At 48.3% G+C, this 15,513-nt stretch overlaps 8 protein-coding genes across 8 annotated transcripts; 6 read left to right on the top strand and 2 right to left on the bottom strand.

Moving 5' to 3' along the window:
- Window positions 1–27: 27 nt before the first annotated feature.
- Window positions 28–1,759, bottom strand: ASPBRDRAFT_128217 (uncharacterized protein; the record flags this gene model as incomplete). The annotated part of the gene is made up of 5 exons (XM_067618041.1): window positions 28–266; window positions 316–1,129; window positions 1,185–1,336; window positions 1,390–1,558; window positions 1,616–1,759. 5 exons carry the CDS (start codon window positions 1,757–1,759, stop codon window positions 28–30), a joined length of 1,518 nt encoding a protein of 505 aa, XP_067477595.1.
- Window positions 1,760–3,099: 1,340 nt separating this feature from the next.
- Window positions 3,100–3,507, top strand: ASPBRDRAFT_31248 (uncharacterized protein; the record flags this gene model as incomplete). Its single annotated transcript, XM_067622879.1, has 1 exon — window positions 3,100–3,507. One exon carries the CDS (start codon window positions 3,100–3,102, stop codon window positions 3,505–3,507), a length of 408 nt encoding a protein of 135 aa, XP_067477594.1.
- A 562-nt stretch (window positions 3,508–4,069) lies between these two features.
- Window positions 4,070–5,384, top strand: ASPBRDRAFT_128412 (uncharacterized protein; the record flags this gene model as incomplete). Its single annotated transcript, XM_067618057.1, has 3 exons — window positions 4,070–4,260; window positions 4,325–4,598; window positions 4,653–5,384. The coding sequence occupies 3 exons, from the start codon at window positions 4,070–4,072 to the stop codon at window positions 5,382–5,384; spliced, it is 1,197 nt and encodes a 398-aa protein (XP_067477593.1).
- A 1,254-nt stretch (window positions 5,385–6,638) lies between these two features.
- Window positions 6,639–7,938, top strand: ASPBRDRAFT_155078 (uncharacterized protein). The gene is made up of 3 exons (XM_067619382.1): window positions 6,639–6,929; window positions 6,986–7,277; window positions 7,371–7,938. Exons 1-3 carry the CDS (start codon window positions 6,714–6,716, stop codon window positions 7,751–7,753), a joined length of 891 nt encoding a protein of 296 aa, XP_067477592.1. The 5' UTR covers window positions 6,639–6,713; the 3' UTR covers window positions 7,754–7,938.
- Window positions 7,939–8,289: 351 nt separating this feature from the next.
- ASPBRDRAFT_197056 (uncharacterized protein) lies at window positions 8,290–10,076 on the top strand (the record flags this gene model as incomplete). The annotated part of the gene is made up of 4 exons (XM_067621055.1): window positions 8,290–8,380; window positions 8,442–8,558; window positions 8,616–9,292; window positions 9,348–10,076. The coding sequence occupies 4 exons, from the start codon at window positions 8,290–8,292 to the stop codon at window positions 10,074–10,076; spliced, it is 1,614 nt and encodes a 537-aa protein (XP_067477591.1).
- Window positions 10,077–10,509: 433 nt separating this feature from the next.
- ASPBRDRAFT_180139 (uncharacterized protein) lies at window positions 10,510–12,132 on the top strand (the record flags this gene model as incomplete). Its single annotated transcript, XM_067619918.1, has 5 exons — window positions 10,510–10,757; window positions 10,814–11,151; window positions 11,211–11,530; window positions 11,580–11,820; window positions 11,890–12,132. The coding sequence occupies 5 exons, from the start codon at window positions 10,510–10,512 to the stop codon at window positions 12,066–12,068; spliced, it is 1,326 nt and encodes a 441-aa protein (XP_067477590.1). The 3' UTR covers window positions 12,069–12,132.
- Window positions 12,133–12,879: 747 nt separating this feature from the next.
- ASPBRDRAFT_44510 (uncharacterized protein) lies at window positions 12,880–13,640 on the top strand. The gene is made up of 2 exons (XM_067625209.1): window positions 12,880–13,035; window positions 13,096–13,640. Exon 2 carries the CDS (start codon window positions 13,261–13,263, stop codon window positions 13,594–13,596), a length of 336 nt encoding a protein of 111 aa, XP_067477589.1. The 5' UTR covers window positions 12,880–13,035; window positions 13,096–13,260; the 3' UTR covers window positions 13,597–13,640.
- An 84-nt stretch (window positions 13,641–13,724) lies between these two features.
- On the bottom strand, window positions 13,725–15,284 carry ASPBRDRAFT_180134 (uncharacterized protein). Its single transcript, XM_067619917.1, has 5 exons — window positions 15,025–15,284; window positions 14,937–14,956; window positions 14,771–14,878; window positions 14,326–14,714; window positions 13,725–14,266 (listed from the first exon to the last, which is right to left on the bottom strand). The coding sequence occupies exons 1-5, from the start codon at window positions 15,227–15,229 to the stop codon at window positions 13,801–13,803; spliced, it is 1,188 nt and encodes a 395-aa protein (XP_067477588.1). The 5' UTR covers window positions 15,230–15,284; the 3' UTR covers window positions 13,725–13,800.
- Window positions 15,285–15,513: the final 229 nt, after the last annotated feature.

Raw genomic sequence — 15,513 nt, 5'->3', positions numbered from 1 at the left:
AAATTCTCTGGTCACAGATCAGGGGCTTTACAGCGTGTACTTGTAGACCGGGCTCTTCTCTCCCATGGTTGCCAACTGCTCCGCTGTGTAAGTCGCATGAACCTCGCTTTCCGAGATACCAGCCTTGTGCTCGTTCAGGCGCCACAACATATATTCGAGAGAACAAGCTGCAGTAATCCCCATAACGATAACCCCAACCGACACACCGTATCCGACCACATAGTGGGGAGCTTGATCATCCAGAAATACATTGGTTCCGATGAAGCCTGAGAAAGTCAATACGATACAGATGACTATAGAGCGAATGGAGCTTACAAGCAGTATTTGATGCTGCCAATAGCCATGCGATCCCGATGGATCTTTTCCACGACTGGGGAAGATTATTCCCAGTCCAAGCTGAGATTCCAGGCAGCAATGGATAGATGCCAATCTGTGCTAGAATGATCGCAAAATACATCGGACCTTTGTAGGCGTCAACATTGGCTGACAATATCAGGAGTATCAAGAAAGCCACTAGCATCAAGGCCATAGGAGCGACGATGAATGGAAAACGCCAAGTAAATCGATCAGCAAGTCGGCTACTCAGCCAGCTAGACACAGCACCACAAAAGTACGGTGGAATAGTCAGTAACTGAGCATTCTGCGATTCGAAGCCCAGCTTGTTGATTATTGTAGGCATTGTGTAAGAGAATGCCGCATTGGGGGCGGCGTTGACCATTCCCATCAACACCCCTAGAAGGATCTTCCAGTCCAGCATGGTGCTGAGCAATAACGACCAGGAGAACTTATCTCCCTCGCCGTTGGTGGACCGAATACCGCTTTGTCGGAATCGGAGATCGAGATATCGCTTCTCTTCGACTGAGAGCCATCCGACCTTTTCAGGGCTATCTGGTAGGAGAAGCGGCAGCAATAGTCCAAATGCAGACGGAACCATCCCTTCCAATATGAAGATCCATCGCCAGCCGGCAATCCCGCGGATGCCATCCATCTTCGAAATTCCAAACGCCAGGAGGCCACTGAAAGCCCCTGAAATAGCAGAAGCTGTGTATAGAATGGCCAGACGCTGTTGGATCACATTCGGCGGGTACCACTGGGTGACCAGATAGACAGCACCGGGAAAGAATCCCGCCTTAAGAGACGACGTGAGGACAGCACCCAATAGTCGACGAGGACGGAGAGCTCACCTCACAAATCCCCAGCAAGACACGACACGCGGTTAGGCTTGCAAACCCTTGAACAGAGCCCATACATGTCATGACAATGCCCCAAGTAATAACCTGAGCTGCGAGCCAGAGGCTAGGTCGTGTTTTCTTGAGCGTCACGTTCGACGGGATCTCTGAAGCGAACCATCAGCAGCCGATGCAAAAGAAAAGTCTCATTCGGACAGACCAAAAATGATGTAGGGAACGAAGAAGAGACTGCTTGCAATATTGTACTGGTTTCCTACCAGGTTCAAGTCCGCGTTCATCCCCTCGATTTTGGCATTACCCAAGTTCGTACGGTCAACATGCGAGAACAGGTAAAGCAATGCGAGAACGGGGATAAGGTGGCAGTCAATCTTTGCATGTTGTTAGTAAACCCATGGAGTGTCGACGGAGCATCAGATTATAATTACCTTTCTCATAACTTGCTTCCCGCGTTTTCCTTCGTAGGCACGTAAAATTGCTACATCTTCGTCCGAAAAGCCTGAATAAGCGATAGATTCAAGATGCTCAACATCAGGACCGAATTTCTCTTCTTTAGTGGGTTCGTCTGCCATGGCTCTTTGCAGAGGTTATAAGACTTCGAATGACTTGGATCTGATACTATGTGCTTTCAATTCCGAAGCCAGATCGCTGACAAGAACGGCAAGAAAGGCTCAAATTGCACTAGCCAGAGTAATTCACGCCATATATGCTGAATATACGGAGTAGCGGCTAGTATGATGTGAACTGGTGCATGGGCCTCAATACCCCACGGGGTGTGTCCGCTTCGGATTTTTTCCGACAAGGATTCCTAGGGGAATGCAATCTCCTGAAATTTCGGGGAAATACCGAAAGACGCTGTAGGTATAAGGTGATGAAGTATTCTCCCTTCAATCTTTGTGGTCTTAGTTATTGGGTATCATCTAACATTGTACATGTCTTTGTGACCTTTCCTCTGGATCATCAGTCCAGTACATCAAATGAGAAAAAGTTCGAGGAAGTACCGGTTGGAAGAGATCTACAGATATTTTTAGAGCACAATTGACTGGGCATGCTAAATCGACCTTCTGAACTCAATCTGGGTTCAACTAGATACGAAGAGCATATATACATACCTGCATCATCACCCTTTCACTAGTAGCTAAATTGAAACGACTTTAGTATATATAGTTTGCTGGGTGTCCATCACGTCTCCCAAGGAAATCAACATATATCCTATTACACTTGACTAAGTTAGCCCAAAAACGGAGCCACCTGTTCCCGAGCAGCCACCCACTTCCCCCCGTCGTCAACCTCCACCATGATCATTATCTCAACTTGTTGTTCCTGTTCATCACCATGTGCCATATCACAAATGAGTCTCGCGGCAATTTTTCTTATACTAATGAACTAAAAATGATAAAGACCTGTTCCATGTCATGCAGGTTTGCCGGAAGAAGGCCACTTTCTCGACAGCGCGCTCAAAGTCCGTTCGGTCGCTATCAGCATAAAAGCGCACATAGCCGGGGTTGAGTCCCCCTTCGCAGAACGAGCGGGTGTCGTCTGGGTCACAGTCGAAGCGAATCACCCAAGGGTCGCATCTCCGCGTGTCTCTGATTGTGGCTTCTTCACAGCAGAGTGTCGAGGCACTTGGCTCTACTATTTCTAATCTCTCTCGAAGTTTCTCGCTGATCAGCTAGGGGCATTGAACCTGCCAGGACCATCATTCTCCACAGATTCACCGGCATCCTTGCCTCAAACTTCAGACATCCAAGACACTCGACTCAAGCTCTTGGAAACCTGGAAACCCTTCAACACCTCGTTATGGGCCCGAGAGACTTTTGATTCCAACAGAGCATGTTCGTAAGCTCTATTACTAGCAGAATCCCTTGCCCATCAGAAGACTCCGAAGATACTCATGCAAACTAGCTTAACCATGCACTGCTCACCTTCGACGTGTTCAACAACTTTAACTTCTGGAATGCCGTCCCGCTCGACGGTTCAGTCAGCTACGCCGATATTGCAAAGTCAACCAATTCACCCCGAACAGATTGTGCGACGCTTTTTCAGGTTAGCATTTACAGTCTTCGTTTTTGCCGAGGAATCACCAGGCTCGGACCGCGTGGTGCACCCACCAGCATCAGCGCACATTGTTCGCTTCCCGTTCGTCAAGTCTTCCGTGGCACACAATCTGGAGGATGTCAGATCGGCCGCTACACTCGGTGTTGATGCTTTGAAAAGATGGTGTGCCGGTCATATTGAGCCTCCCGGCGTGACTTGGAAGAGGTTCATGTTCCTCGTGGATTCGCCTTTAGGACTGCTTGACTTTGTGCTTCAGGGGTAGTTACTCTAAGACATGAGCAGTCTGAGACAATCCGTTAATAACCCTTTCTATTAGCCTATTTAGCTATTTGCTTTTGTTGATAGAATTTAACCCATCGCTTATTCGAAACATACGTGGGTAAGACACAGGAGCGGATGAGGATGTCCAAAAGCAAGCCAAGATTGGCTTATCCGGGGTTCAGATAAGGAAATTTGCCCATAGAGTTGCTGACTTACTTCGGCCTGGATTTACGATAATGATCCTTATTATTAACTCCACCAAGTAAACTAAGCTTCAAGCCATGAAAGGTTTGATTGGTTCGTAGCTCGGATCTGACCGGCAAAACGGGACGCCTGATGGTGACCCGAGCGGCTTAAGCGCGACACCTGGCATCACGCCCCTGATGGCCACAATATTCCCTGAATGCTGCACATAAAACATATTATATATCCAGTCATCTATCGCCCCAGCAGGTACGTTGAGGAAACTGCGGGAAGTGACTATGAGAAGCAGATTCTCATCCATCTTCCGCATTCAACACCTAGGATACTCGAGCAAGACTTCATCACCATTAACAAAAGCAATGGCTACGAAGAAGCAATGCAACTGGTCCTTTGGTGCGCCAAGTGCATCAACAGCAGCACCCCAGAGTGCAAGCGAAAAGTCCCACTGGGTGAGAGATGAAGGCCATCCTGAGGAAGTAAGAGGCTTTCGGAATCCGTGGGAGAGTTCTCATGACTTCACCTTCCCGCAACTATTCAAGTCGATGATTCAGTATGCACTCCTTACCCCTCCTCTGTGAGATTCATGATACTGAGTGGCTGATATGGTGCTGCAGACACAAGTTTCTCTCAGGAAACAGCCAGAAGCCCGACACTACTTTATCCACGGTGCCTGTCACCAAGCCAACATTTCTCCCAGCTACCACTCGTCCAAACGTCCTACGCGCAACATGGCTAGGGCATGCCTCCTACTTTGTTGAGTTTCCTACTGGACTACGAATTCTCTTTGATCCCGTTTTCGAAGATCGTTGCTCCCCGTTCTCATGGATAGGGCATAAGCGATTTACGCCTCCTGCGTGCGATATCTCTGAAATTCCGACAGTCGATTGTGTAAGACCTATCATCGGTGCTCACTTTTGAATGATTCCTGACGTGAAGGTAAAGGTTGTAATAAGCCACTCTCACTATGACCATCTGTCGTACCCAACTGTTCTAGAAATCCGCAAACATCACCCATCGGCAGCGTTCTGTGTGCCCAAAGGCCTCGCAAAATGGTTTGTGGACTGTGGCATAGAAAGGGTCATTGAGCTGGATTGGTGGGAGGACGTCGAGCTCGAGTTAAATCACACGACCGACGATAGCACTGCAGACAGCGCTGCAACCGCATCCACTACAGCAACAATCTCATGTCTCCCCTGCCAACATACATCCGCACGCACCCCTTTCGACAAGGCGACCACATTATGGGCCTCCTGGTCGGTTTCCTCCGGTGGCAAGTCAATCTACTTCGCCGGCGACACAGGATACCGCTCTGTTCCCTACGTCCCAAAGGATGTTGATGACTGGGGTCCAGAATACGCCGATCTACCCGTCTGTCCTGCATTCAAGGAGATCGGAGAGTTTCGCGGCCCGTTCGATCTCGGGCTCATTCCGATCGGAGCGTATAGACCACGACATGTTCTTAGCACTGTGCATTCGAATCCATATGATGCTGTGGAAATATTCAAGGATACGAGGTGTAAGCAGGCTGTTGCTATTCACTGGGGGACTTGGGCTGTCGCGGAGGAGGATGTTATGGAACCACCACGGCTTTTGAGGGATGCGCTGGTTAGGAGCGGGTTACCTGAAGAGGGTGTGTTTGATGTGTGCGGTGTTGGTGAGAGTAGGGAATTTTGAGATGGGTTGGTCTGGAGGATCGCGTTGTGCTTTCTCCTTGTTATTCGGCTCTTTTGCAATCAATGTGCCGTGTTCCTTGTCTCTTAGCGATGTAAAGGGTCTGCTGGGTACTTTTAGTCGCTGATTAGAAAGGTCCGTTAGCTGACGGAAATTGGACTGCGAGGCGGGTGAGAAAGACCAAGCAATGAATTGATTGCCCACTTACTGGCGAATGTAGCACGTCCAGTAAAATAGACATGTTCGGGCAACGGCTTCTGAGTATCCACCCATTGTTGGTATCTGTAGGGTGTGTCTGGAATTCGTAGGATCTACGCTATTTGGCGAGCGGATATATGCTGATGATTAGCAATCAGGGAATAACAAGGAATAAAGCACGCAAAATGTAGCACTAGAAGCCGATCAAACTCTTACGACAGCTAGGCACTCGTTAGAACTCTTTACAAGAAACAAGGCAATTTTTATTGAGATGAAATCTACTTCCAAGTCAGTGGTGGATTCTACGCCAATCATTCAAGTAAAACGAACGAGAGGCTCCCATCTTCGGTCATCTCGGAAGTTGGCCGGTTCGAATCGTTCACCAAGACCTCCATTTTCCTTCATTTTGCTGACTTCTTGTGTGCTTGGCCCCAATGGGTCCATCCATCTTCTGATCCACATCAGGCTCCCCCGTAGCTGGCCGCACACCGTCTTGTGGACAGAGAAGTAGGTATCGCGCCCAACAAATTCTACCAAGATCACAGTATTTGGCAGTACGTTATGGAAGCGATTAATGAGTTAACCCTCTGACAGTCTCACCACTTGGGTGATATCATTACCTCCGGCAACAGTTCCGACCTTACCGGCCTTGCTCAGGAACGGCCCCCAATGACGGATTGACCAGTGGATGGTCCGACCCCAAATAGGACCAAGCTTTCATATCCAAAACAATGTACTGCCACAATTGGCATGGCAGTGTAAGAAAATGCTTCATAAGGCAGAGCTAGGCTGTAAGCCTACTATACCCATATCGGATTTGGCCCCAATCCTGGCAGTCAGTTTTGGTTTAGTACGACCCTGACCGGCCCGATTCAGCCACGGCCCCAGACATACTTGCTCGAATAATTGTTACATTGGAAAGGGTTGAGATGTGACACCGTTAACAAAGCAGTCTATCGATCATAACATAAATACCAGTCGCATCTCTGCTCATCGTCCTTTTCTCACACATTCATTCCTTACTCTTCTATTTATTCATTCATTTCTTTGTTGGTCACTCTTTGTTCTCTCAATCACGCCTACCGTGTCTGTGTACTATCATTATATCCATTTTCTTGCCTTAGGATCTGCACAATGTTTCTCAAATCCATCTCCGCCCAAAATGGGATTGCCTGGGTCTCTTTGCTCCTGGCTTCCGGCGCCTCAGCTGCTGCCGTGCCCATTCAAGCTGAGCAGGTCTCAGTCACACCCTCCTTTGTAGCGGATCTCGCGGCGAACACCCACATATCCATCCCAGGGACAGCTGGAAAGGAGATCTCTGTCCCGGTTGTGGGAGGACCCGAGTGCTGGGTATGTAGCGATGATATCCAACTTTCTTCGTCTGTATCTGATCATATTAATCGCAGTTCTGCCCCGAGGATGACCAAAACAAGACCGCCGGTGGATGGGCTCTTCTCGGCATTACCGGTGCAGGCACCTATCTCCCTACTGCCGTTTCTGAGTTCTCGGAATCGATTCCGGTCATCACGGTTTCAGAGGATGGAGACCCTACCTATGTCCCCTCTAAAACGATCGGCGACACCCCGACAGAGGTCAAGCGGGCTTCCACGCCCACTATGACACACGAGACATATAAGCTCTTGGGGGAGGTTCTAGGAAAGACCCCAGTTGAGGGCGAAGGCTACGCCCTTAAGCTGAGTGCGCATTCACCCTACCCACGATCATTTACCCTCATCTTTATACAATATGTTAGTGTCAATGCTAACCATTATCGTCTTGGCAATTTTCCAGAGTCCGTCTACAAAGACCTTATCGTGTACAAGTGGCCTGATCACTATCTCATGGTGACCGGATATGTCACCAAAGAATTGGGTGAGACCGGTAGCTGGGACCTGAAATTTGATGCCAATTGCTTCGACATTGGTCGTCGTGGTGAAGACGGCAAAGAGATCTATTTCAACAAGAGGTGTGGCCCGGCTTCTACCGAGTGGTACAAGCGAGACAAGCCTTCCGAGTACAAGCTTCTCGGGAAGATCCAGAAGGGTTTAACGAAGACGAAGATTGATGAGTATGGCGACGAGATTGCCAAGCAGATGAACAAAAAGGGGTATGATACTGCTACCAACAACTGCCGCAACTTTGTCAAGAAATTGTATGCGAAGATCAAGGCTTAGCTGGGTGGACGTGACCTCTATGCTATAGCAGGTTGTATAGTCCACTATCGGGGATCAGTATACTGCCGGCTGATTTGGTGCGGTGTTAAGTTGGGCTTTCGTTTGCATAAGCATCCATTCGCTTCTATTCCGCGTGTATATACTGTCTTTTTGTATTATTGTGAACTTTATCGAGTGTATTCCGCATCGTCTTTCTACCTTAGTATCTAACGCGAACCCGACTCCAGGGCATACGGGCCTACCAGGGTAATCGGATTTAGATGACCACAGCCTCGTTGAAATTTTCTACATCCACATACTCAAATCATTATGTCACATCCACAGGCAAGTACTAGATTATTAGTGGATCTACAAGTGGATTGTTCATCCACAATGTATGGTCGTTTTGCCCGCAGCTCGGCCCCCAAAGGAATGACTCCTTGGCCCCCAAATGATCAAGGCAACAATTAAATCGCTTCCGCCAGCTCCGAGTGTCCATCCGGCCTGCTCCTCCATTCCATGGTCCGGTAGATTGAACAACCATTGAAGTATCAAAAATGGGTGCTATCCTGGGCAACACGATTGACCAATTCGTTTCCCGAAGCCAGCGGAAGAGGGTGGAAAGTTATCTCCAAGTTGCTACTGCAGGTTTGTCGGACAATAAACCGTGGCAGTGAATTCAAGAACTGAAAATGAATCTATTTATTAGACTCCGTCCTTGAGGACCTGAGCAATACCACCATAATTCGCGATCTTCCAGCGACCATCTCACCGCAAGCTATATTTGATGCGTCCTGTATCCGTGACGGCCCTGGAGAGAACCCATGTGAGTCACAACATCCAGAGAGCAACAGTTCAACTATAGACTGACAATCGTCACCAGACTGGACAAAAGAAAGTCTCAAAAACCACCTTGCAAAAGCTCATCCAGGGACCCCCTTTCCCGACAAAGCCATCGACGTCCTATGGTCATCTTTCTACTTCCATGCCTATCACCCCTTCCCGCGTGTGGATGTTGAACACGGAAAGCTAGAGTTTCCTGCCTTTCAGCGTGCACTGGGCCTACTGGCTCTCCAGGGCGCAGGGCGTCTTGGAAGTGTGGAAAATGGATTTGGTACTCATTGGCGACCTGATCGGTCCCATACCCACAGACTCCACCAAACCCGAATTCTGCGCAGTATCAGTTGCATCAATGGTTCGAAGTCCGTTGCATCTGATCAATGCATGCTGGACGATGTCGTAGACGTGTTGTTTACTACGCATCCATTTAGTATGAAGTACCCTACAGACCCTGCACTAGTGAAGCCCGTGGCAGAGAGACTTCTTGGGGGCGGAGTACCTAACTATCAGTTGTCGGCTGAGGGGTTGCAGACTCTGATCTCTTTGGTTGTTAGAATGAGGCATTGCGACCTGACTTGGGGTGGGGGAATTCATTGCGGCTTCTTCGAGGAAGCTAGTCCACTGACCGAAGATTTGTCAAGGACACTGGTCCAGTCACTCCAAAATGTACAGGCAGATATACTACATCCCGATGCAGTGCTGCGCGCTTCAAGGATCCTAGTTAGTATACGCACCTTTGTCGAGGTCTATGTACTAATATACTCTTTTGAAAAAGTCCAACATCGAAAGTCGGTTCCATGAGCTGTGGGCAACAATATTCCAGCCTCAGATGCCTAAAAGCAGTCCCATACTCGGTCCGGCGTTGGAGGACCCATTATCAAGTATCCTCCGGACAGTGTCATTATTCATCCCAGCATGGGATGGCGACGAAGAGCCCGAACAGGGAAAAGCTTTTCAGAGCTTATATGACTCATCGAACTGTGAATCAAGTCATGACCTCGACCTCACTCATCTGTTCGGCCATAATACTCAGGATGAACCCATTCTCGTCCTATTTCTTGGGAATCAAGTATGCAGCCCTGCCCCAGTCGTGGTGGGCACATTCTCCACTGGGATACATAATGACGGACCGGTCAATCAGAAGGGGTCGAGTAGTTCCAAGTTGGCCACCCCAGAAATTATCTTCCTGCTCCAGCCATCCCTTTCCATTCTTCAGTGGGAAGGGCCGAAAATTACGCCTGCATCATCAACACGCCTTGACTCGACCGAGTCATACTGGATAGGGCATCCAAGCGGATCAAATATCGGCATGCGTATCGACCCAACTACAAAACAAGCTACGGTTTATCAATCAGCCGCTCCTGCAGCCGACCTGAGCTTAGGGGGGTATAAGCAGATGATAAGTGGTCATGATGGAGTTAGGCCAGACGATGGGCATACGAGCGATCAGGTTATGTCTTTTATCATTAACCGTATTGCGGTGTATGGAGTGACAGCAGTGTGAAGTTCTAGGGCATGAACCAAGTGTCCACTACTAGAATATATATGGTTGCCGCAGGTCTCGTCGTTGGCGGCTGCCCGCAATCAATAGTCCAACCAGCACATGTACCTGTCGAAAAAGAATACTAGCAGCCTTCTGCTGGAGATAAACTCAAATACCAGTTCCAGGTTATCGATTATCTTCTACTGGGATAGAATTACTCACCAAATGGTGGGTAACTGTGTTCAATAGTTGTCAGAACACAACTGGTCACATGATCTTTAAGCGCGTATCACCTTCTCAAGTGAAATCAAGGCAACCCTGCCGCCAGCATTCTGTACGTGTCTAAGGGGCCATTTAGGACTTATTCCATAGATTTTCAGTCCTTATTGTACCCGTCTTGTATTATACTTTCGTAAACACCTATTCAGCTTAGAGATCCTTCCGCATCTGAACCATGAGGCAAACCAGTCGTACCGCGATTCGAGCCTTTTCCCAACTTCGCAAAACGCCTCTGACGATGCCTCGGCCGAGGTACATCTTGCATCAAGAAGATTTAGTTGACGAGGAAATCTGTCCGGGCTACGACTCGAATAGGTTTTACCCAGCAAGGCCTGGTGAAATCCTCGATAACCTTTACCAGATCCTTGTAAAGGTTGGCTGGGGGACTTCCTCTACCACATGGTTTGCTCGTGATATGAGAGGGTACGTCGTCTAATTTCCTAGCACAACAATCATGATTCGTTAATAATTTTGCACAGATCGTGCGACGATCCGGAAACTGTCGTCGCCCTAAAGATATCCAATACACTGTCTGAATCAGACAATAGTGAGCGTGAGATTGAGCAGTGTATCGCCAACGCTGACCCATCTCACCGTGGTCGTGCGCTTTTCCGGACATCCTCTGATAGCTTCGAAATAAGCAGCACACATGGGAAACATTTGTGCCTAGCTTACGAGGCGATGAGAGAGCCCCTTTGGCTTTTTCAGCGGAGGTTCAAGAATGCCTCCATTCCGCTGCCGCTTGTTAAAGGATATGTACGGTTTCTTCTCATAGGACTGGATTATCTTCATATGGCATGTAATGTCGTCCATACAGGTGCGTCTACTGAACTTATCAAGCCACTCATTGAAACGCACGCTTACATTTACCCTAAGACCTCAAGTTGGATAACATCATGATGACTTTCGAAGATCCAATAGTTATGAGTGATTTCATGGATGCCCACCTCGAAGATCCCATGGATGGCAAGATTGATCCCACCGGTCGACCTGTGTATCGATCTCACAATGACTTCGGACCGCTCAGGAAGCTAAGGAGTATACCCAAGCTTGTCGATTTTGGTTTAGCTGCGAAATTTGACTCCCAAGATGCGTGCGGTATTTACCCTATCCAGCCGGACCATTACCGCGCTCCGGAGGTTATTTTAGGGTGTGGATGGAATTCCTCAGCGGATATCTGGAACCTAGGTGTCTTGGTATGTTCTATACGCTGGTTACAATGATAATATATTGACAGCCAGGCAGCTATGGGACCTCATTGAGGGCCAAGAACTGTTCCAGCAGGTCTATGATGCGCAGGGGGGATACACACCTAGTGCACATCTCGCGGAAATGATTGCATTACTTGGACCACCTCCCCTGGAGCTGGTCTCCCGGGCCCAGTCCATGTCTGGTTACAAGTGGCCTGAAGAGGTGAGACGAACAGATGGGACTATATGTGGGTCGGCCCTGGAGTATTTTGGCGGACCGTTTTTCGATGAGGACGGTATGGTACCTATTTCCTTCTTGTTATATCACGCTTCAAAACTTTCAGTCTATTAACTTGCGACGATAGGTAAATTCCTGCATGAGGACTTAATCCCAGATCGACAACTTTCAGACAGTATTCCCAGTTTGAACGAGAGTGAAAAAGAGAAATTTTTGTCATTCGTCTCAGGAATGCTCGCCTGGATGCCAGAGGAGAGGAAAACGGCTGCTGAGTTGGCGGAGCATCCCTTTCTGAAATTGAAATAGCCAATCAATTCAACTATAGATGTACAACGGATGAATGTAAAGCAATTCAAATTTTCATATGCACATATCCGGATTCATCAGCTGGTATTCATATGGATATAATGAATTCGTTGATGTATTCATATAATTTTAATGAATTTGCTCTGGTGAATACCCACGCCCTTGTCAGCTGCATGTGCTTTCCTTCGACTAAAAAAGTTGCTCAGGGTTTATATAATCGATGCCTGGCAATACGGTAATCTAACTTATGGACGACGAAAAGACGTTAACACAGCATTTGTTCTTTTTCTAAAAGGCAGCAGCATCTCTGGTAGATGCGAAGACCTGCGACGTCCCTCCTTTCAAGTCTCAATTTCAGGCTGAGCTTGAAGCAGCCTCGTTTACCGCCCTGACCGACGGTGTGCTATGGAAAAAAGATGACAGGCAGATTCGGGCTATCATTGAGGTCAAGAATGCCCCGAGGGAGGATCTTAAGGATAAGTCTCCTACTGCAAGAGGCTTCGGAACTGGTTGGCTGGCCGAAGCATTCCAAGCCATGGACGGAATTTTACAACGGGCAGTAAGTGACATATAATTCCATCCAGAAATTCAGAATGCTCATCATGTTTAGTAGATTCCTGCTCACTGAACATGGTCATGAGTCATCTCCGTGCCAGATGCACGGGGAGACTCCCTGCATCCCTAGGAGGTAATCACCCAGGTCGCTTCGGTTGTCTATACCAACCCAGTAAAATAGACGCGTGCAAACATACCTCACCGTGGCGTCTGCTTGACAATTGCATTATCGATAGCGTCTTGCCAGCGATGCACCGCCTAATAGACCCCCGGACTCCGGCCGGGGAGCCATGCCCGACATGTCCTGGCATTACGGACATTGTCCGCGGGAGCGAATGTTTATCACGACAAGAACGAAGCCTGCGAGTCGTACTATATCGTCAAGACTTAGGCCCTCCCCTTGTTCAGATCAGTAAGTCTCCAATAACATCACCACCACGTGCTACCAGCTGCTGATAGCTCCAATGGACAGCCAGAATGTCGCACCTATAAATATTAATTTCGTATCTAACGATTTTTATGATAATAAGATACAACTTGACTAGACCGTGGAGGAAAGCCAACGCCTGGATACACCCAGTATCTTGTGGAAACTGGACGCTGACGATGCTTTCTTGGAGATCAAGAGGTTCGGGCCATGTGGTTTAGGAAAAGGGGAGCACATGCGGCAACTTTGTGTTATTGCTGTGGCGATATATCTCCGTGGCATATCAGGGGTATAGAGGAGCCTTCTGGAAAGAAGGATTGTATTGTCGGTATGATCAAGAAGGATCCGGATCGGTGGCTCTTATGGGTGTTGCTTTTGGTGGTTAATGTGACGATCTATGAGAGGATTGTCACTGGTACCACATGGGATGTTTTCTTGGGGATGGAATATGTTTTAGCGGGTGGGAAATATTCTCCGGGACGTATCACTACCAAGGATCATAACCAAAAGCCTATCGCACTGGACCGCTTCGGACATTGCTATTAAGTTCATTATGACTCCGTGATATCTTTCCATAATATCATTCTTCGTCCGCCGTTATGCAACCAAGTCCGTATCTGAAGACAAGTTTGAGCTTTAAGTAGTAGGGATTTCAATAGTCAAACCACCTCGTCACGGCCCAGTAATAAGTGTCGTTATTGTTGTTCTATATATATGTCTATCAAGTCTAAAGTAAACCACGTAAATCAATCACACGTCTGGCTCTAATCTGGCGTGAAGCATGCACTGATCAACTTCGTTCGTCGCTCCTGCTCGATGGAGACTCGTCTGAGACTCCGACTTTCCCGAATTCCTCACATCAACCTGATCATGTTCTTCGTCTCCAATCTTAGACCATATGGTGTCCGTGTTCTTCAACCAGGGCCTCATTGGATGTGAGCGCAATCCATCGGAATGACCGGAGTGATATGGTTGCTCTGAGTCCTCGTATGAAGGTTCGCTTGGTTTAGAGCCGAAGCCGAGCGATTGTTTCACGCTGCGCGGAAGTCCTGATTCGATGATGAGTTTGGACAGGCAGGGTACGCTGAGGATGAAAAAGCCGCAGGTCATTTCGCCGCAGGCCCAGAATAGTAGTGGTCCGATGAGATACATGGTGTCGGTTGTGTTGGCGAAGGCGACGGTGTGGGCGAGGCGGAAGCATGCGGCGACGGAGGCACTGTAAGCCGTGATATTAGTTGGGTAATGCTGTGAGTCTAATGGATTGGGAACACTGACAGTATACCAACGCCGAAGATGATAGAAACACCAATCTTCTTCTGCCAGTTCATCTGCAGACGCCAGATGATTCTCTGTGGGAGAAAGAACATTGTTATGTCGGATGCCACTTGGACACTGGCGGATGTGAGCATCACGTCAGGCAGGGAGTAGCATTTGCTGGGAAGATAGAACTTCCAGATGGCTTCGTGCGGTCTGCATTGCATGTTCAATAATAAGATGCACAGCACACCCCATAGACACTGCAGCGTGATCACGGAGACACACCCCCACCAGAAAACATTCCGAGTGCGGTTTATGGGAACGAAAATTCTGCACCAATCCAGCAGGATTGCCGTCTTGATTAGAGGCAAAACAGCTGAATAGCAGCATCCGTAAACCAGAATCAACTGGCAGCATAAATCCTTAGTCGCAATTTCGCTTCTTTCGAGAACAGTAGACGTACATAAAGAGGCCTTATAAGATCCTTGTTGTGCAGATCCCAGGTATGGACGTAATACCCTGGAGTGTAGATTAAGGCGTAGCCGGCATAAGCTGTACCCCAGTAGGAGCCCTGAATCAAACACTTAGGTTAATTGTATGTCTGGACAGGGAGTCATTTCGAACAATACATATGCGCAAATCATCAACACTATCGGAAGAGTTTGCGGTTAGCCTGGTTCTTTACCATCGCATGGATAGTGTTGTCAGACCACTCACCTTCTTCAACACCAATCCTCTTATCCAACCATACTCGGGCGAATAATCTCAAAAGAAGACAAATCGTGAGTACCACCGTACAGAAAGTCGTCACCACCCATGCCAGCGTATTGCTATTCGGTGGATTGTCAAAATTTGCTGTAACCCCAGACGGCGCTGCCAGAGCCGGCTCAGCGAGAAGTGTTGCCAGTGCTTCTGGTGACATCTCGCACAAGGCAGGTGGTCAACGGTCGCACACAATCAACCATGTTGAAAACTCCGATAGAGGAGAAGTTGTAACTGTGGTGGGGTGCAGAGGCTTCAAATGTCAGTGCTGTGTATACCCACGCGTGACCTGTTCGATCGCCAGTATGATAGGCCCAAATTTTGAGATTATGGATCTCTCAGGGGCTAGATAGGTACCGCAGTCTGGTGCCTGCTACTAATGCAAGGCGCAGACACACCATGTTCGCACAGGCAGTTGGTCGATTCCGATAGCGCCCTATTTCG

Source organism: Aspergillus brasiliensis (genome assembly GCF_001889945.1).
Source record: "Aspergillus brasiliensis CBS 101740 unplaced genomic scaffold ASPBRscaffold_8, whole genome shotgun sequence".
Classification (NCBI taxonomy): domain Eukaryota; kingdom Fungi; phylum Ascomycota; class Eurotiomycetes; order Eurotiales; family Aspergillaceae; genus Aspergillus; species Aspergillus brasiliensis.
This window is presented reverse-complemented; position numbering and strand designations above follow the sequence as displayed.